This window comes from Charadrius vociferus, unplaced genomic scaffold (genome assembly GCF_000708025.1).
Source record: "Charadrius vociferus isolate BGI_N301 unplaced genomic scaffold, ASM70802v2 scaffold1476, whole genome shotgun sequence".
NCBI lineage: Eukaryota > Metazoa > Chordata > Aves > Charadriiformes > Charadriidae > Charadrius > Charadrius vociferus.
Window position 1 is genome coordinate 1 of NW_009648911.1, and position 4,384 is coordinate 4,384.

The window sequence follows — 4,384 nt, forward strand, 5'->3', positions numbered from 1 at the left end:
CTGGGGCTGTCCCTTGCAGGCAGCCCTCGTCTCCTCCTGGTGGCTGAGGGGACAACTGACAACCCCATGGTACCAGCGGTGTGTGTGCTGCTTGTTGCAGAATCGTGGTTCACGGCCAGGAAGTGTGTGTGTATCTGAATGATGGTGTTATCGCAAGTTCAAGATGCTCACAACAGAGGCCGTACATCTGCAGCAAGCCCCAAGCGCTGATGGGAACCAGGTGACAAGTGCTGGAGAAATGCCCTTCTCCACGCTGAGGACTCACAGTGTCACCTCTTCCAGCAGCGCAGAGCCCTGTACGCGTATCCTTCCCTCAGCTGCGGATCCAGGCTGGATCCGGACACGCTGGCCGTGAGTTTTGGTCGGGGCCAGACCCAGACCCGCTGCCAGCTCTCCTGAGGTGAACCTGCAGGTGGGGAGACACGGTGGGAGCTGCCGTGTGCCTTCCCAGGCTGAGACCTTAAGCCCAGAACTGGTTCCTTTCTCCTTCTGGGACCACCCCAGAACTTCTGCTTCTCTCACAAACCTTTTAAGGTTACCTCCTTTTAAGCTGTGGCCTTGGAGCTGCAGCAGCTGCTGCCGCCGGATGAGGTGGGCACAGAAAGCTCTGCGTGGGACCCTATCCCAGTGCGGGGCAGAGGGGAAACAGAGACGGGGACGATGTATCCCCTGTGGGGCTCCCGTGAGCGTTACAGTCAGTGCCACGTGTTTGTGAAAATTTTCTACTGAATTTTAATTAAAATTTGTCAGAAGTGTCACAAATTCCTGTGTGTCTCCCTGCTGTTGGGACAGGCGCCTGCTGGAGGCAACCCTGTCCCCTCCTGTCCTCGCCCCTGGGGACACTTTCCATCCCGGCTTTGGCAGCGCTGGAGGACACGTCTGTGAGGGGGTGGCTGTCCCCCGGGGGCTGCTCCCTCCAGCCGTGGCAGTGCGGGGTGCCGGTGGTGGCTGGAGCCCGTCCCCCCTTGTTTTCCTGCCCACAGGGGCTGTGGGGGCCCCCCAAATCCTGACCCCTGGAGAAGGTGCTGCTGCAGGAGCTTTTTTGGCAGACGACGGATGTTTTTTCTCTCTTTTTTGGCGGACGACGGACCGTTTTTTCTCTCTTTTTTGGCGGACGACAGGGTGTTTTTCTCTTTTTGCAGCAGTATTCGGGTGTTGTCAGGGCACGAGTGGTTCAGTCCTATTTGCTGCGGGGATTCTTCCCCCCTCGGGCGCTACACAAAAGCGCCTTTCACTTATTTCCACGTGCCTCTTGCGAAGACGTTGCTTCACCGGGCAGCAATGTTTCCCCCCGCCGAGGCCATGAATTAGAACAATGTTCGCCTGTAACATTTTTGTCGTGCTTTTCGGGGACACAAAAGTCTTTTTTTTTTTTTTTTTTTTTTTTTCCCCCCGCCCGGGGGTGGTGGGGTTTTTTTTTTTTTTTTTTTTTTTTTGCCACCAGCCCGGTGTAGTTGGGAGTATTTTCTGACGATCGAGTTTCTCCGTTGATCCCCACTTGTGGGGTGTGGTTTTTTTTGTTTTTTTTTTTTAACTCTTCCTCCGTCACCTCCTGTTTTACTCCAAAAACACACCAAGCTGCAGCCTCGGGGCGGGAGAAATTTGACTTTTGGGTGTTGGGGAGAGCAGCAAAACGCCATGTCGATGAAACCCCATTCAAAAAAAAAAAAAATACAATCAAGTGTTTGGGGAGGGGAAAATAAATCCTTTTGATTTTTATCTCTACAAACGCATGAAGGTCGGAAAATACTTGCTGCGAATTGAGGGAAGTCTAAAGTGCGGGTTCTGTAATTTGTATTTCAACGCTGATAATAAACCAGGGTTAGGTATATCGTTTTAATAAATATAGAAGCTCTTTGTTAGATCAGCAGCAGTTATTGGTGACTTCGAGGCCTCGTGGCCACAGCAACCGGGTTTTTTTTTCCTTGTTCTGCCTTGGTGGATTCTTGTCCTGGTTTTTTGGGGGGCGCTTTTTTTTTTTTGTTTTTTTGTAAATATGAATATTCTGCAAATGGCTCCTGTGGGACCCCGTTTTGCTTCTCTGAGGAGAGACCCCAATCTGTTCGTGTTTTGCTGTGGGCTTTGGGAAAGGGCTGTGTCCAGGGAAAGGTTAAAAACTAGAAGAATTTAGGGGGAATTAAAAAAAAAAAAGAGGAAAAAATTTTAGGGAAAAAAAGCTTGCGAAGAACAACGTAGGCAAATATGCGATTGTGGGCGGTTTGGAGAAACAATAGTTCAGCGCGAACGTGGCAAAAGGAGAAAAGGAGCTTTGAGGAAAGTAAGAGATTTAGTAGAAAGTGCTGCGCTGAGCGGCACAGAGGGGTTTTTTTTTGGGGGGGGAAGAAATTGTGACCTTTTTGTCTCTTTATTTTAGTGAACGCAGGAGCATCCTGGCAAATCCCTGGGCTGGAGGAGGACCTGGCTGGTCCCCGGGGCCGTGCTGCGGTCTCGGGGTCTTCTTGACCCAGTTCGTCTTGGTGGTGGTGGTGGAGTTGAGGGACGCGCTCGTCCCCGGAGGGTTCTTCTGTCCCCTCCGCGACGCCGGGCATGGCAGAAGCTGTTTGTGAGGCAGGTACGTCAGCACCGTCCCCGTTCCTCGAGGCGTGAAGAGCTGCCCTGCGTGTGAGGGGGGTGGTTTCTGCGCTTTGGGCTGGGGGACGTGGCTCAGGTGGCTTTGAAGGACCATCCAGCACCACGTGGGGTGACCGGAGGGTCCTGGAGTGGGGATCGGACCTGACAGAACCTGAGAGTTGGAGAAGTGGGGGAGTGATTTGTCAGGGAGTGGAGCGGTGGGATGAGGAGGAGTGGTTTTACACTGGAAGAGGGGAGATTTAGGTGAGATATGAGGAAGAACTTGACTCTGAGGGCGGTGAGCCCCTGGGGCAGGTTGCCCTGAGAAGCTGTGGCTGCCCCATCCCTGGAGGTGTTCAAGGCCAGGTTGGACGGGGCTTGGAGCAACCTGGGCTGGGGGGTGGGGCCCCGGTCCACGGAACGAGCTGGTCTTTGTGGTCCCTTCCAACCCAAACCCTTCCGTGATTCTCAAACAACATCTCTCCGGCACGAACAGAGCTGACAGCAGCCGCTAAAATCAAGGTTTGCTTGGAAAAAGAGAATCCTGGGGTTTTTTTGAAGGCAGAAATCGTGTTTCTCTCCCTTCCTTGCACGTGAAGCAGATGAAGGGAAAACGCTGCTTTTTCCCTTGACTGTCCTGGGAGGGGGAGAAAAAAAAAAAAATAGAATAAAATACACATTTCCTACTGGATAACTTCACCGCACCAGCGGTAACTCGCTTCCTTTGCACGGGCTGTTTTGCTGTTGCGCAGGCAAAGACTCGAGCGCCGTGACGATGTCGTCGCAGCAGAGAGCGAAGGGAGAAGGCACCAGTAAGTCTTCTTTTAGGGTCGTTTTTGGTTCTCGCAGCTTAGAGTTACCCGGGGAGGGGGGTAAAATTTAGTTAAAATAGCTGCGGTGAAGGGGGCGGCGGGGGGGAGGGTGTAAGAAAGGCAAAGCTGTCTGCAGGTGCCCATCTCTCGTGGTTGAGGTGGGGATGGAGAGGATGCGGTGAGGTCAGGCAGCCCTAAAAATCCTTTGGAGGCTGATGAAAGCACTGGGAAGCACCCCCAAAACTCAGCCTGCGCCCCGTTCCCCACCCCCAAGTCCTTTCTGGCTGTATTTCGGGGTGTCGAAGGCACCTATGGTGGGGGAATAGAAGGGTTGTGGGGAGCTTGGGGTGCTCTTGGTGGCACGGGTTGGCCGGCTGTGCCTCTTCCACGCGCTTTCTCCCCAGATTTCAGCCTCAAGTGCATTAAAGATAAAAAAATCCCCATCGGGGTCACCGTGGTCGTAGCGGCGCTGCTTCTCACCATCATCGCCCTGGCGGGTAAGCGGGTGAGGGTGGAGGTGTCCACCACCCAAATCATCTCCTCTGGAGAAAACCCACCGGTGTTTAAGTCCCCAGGAACATGTTCCGCTCTTTTCCAGCAAAGAAATGCCCGTCCTGTCCATCCTACCCTTCTCCCGTCCTTCCCGGCTGCCGGGAAAATGGCATCGGGTACGGGGAGAAGTGCTTTTATTTCGTGGAGGATGAAGCGGATTGGAACGGGAGCGCCGTCTCCTGCCTTTCTCTGGGCGCCCATTTGGCCACCGTCGACAGCCGGGAGGAGCTGGTAAATGAGAAACCCCCGAGGAACTGGCGTGTCCGTGGCTTTGGGGGAGCAAATTTGGGGGTTCCCCTCCCTGGAGGACATAACATGATAATATATGATCATAGAATGGTTTAGGTTGGAAAAGACTTTGAAGATCATAGAGTTCCAACCCCCCTGCCATGGGCAGGGACACCTCCCACCAGCCCAGGTTGCCCAAGGCCACCTCCAGCCTGGCCTTG

At 53.7% G+C, this 4,384-nt stretch overlaps 1 protein-coding gene across 1 annotated transcript in view; it reads left to right on the forward strand.

Moving 5' to 3' along the window:
* Positions 1 to 3,346: 3,346 nt before the first annotated feature.
* Positions 3,347 to 4,384, forward strand: part of LOC104288423 (C-type lectin domain family 2 member E-like) — a 2,771-nt gene continuing 1,733 nt past the window's right edge. The window contains exons 1-3 of the mRNA XM_009887229.1: positions 3,347 to 3,383; positions 3,788 to 3,880; positions 3,982 to 4,192. Coding sequence (XP_009885531.1) covers positions 3,347 to 3,383; positions 3,788 to 3,880; positions 3,982 to 4,192 — 341 coding nt within the window. The remainder of the gene's footprint in view (positions 3,384 to 3,787; positions 3,881 to 3,981; positions 4,193 to 4,384) is intronic.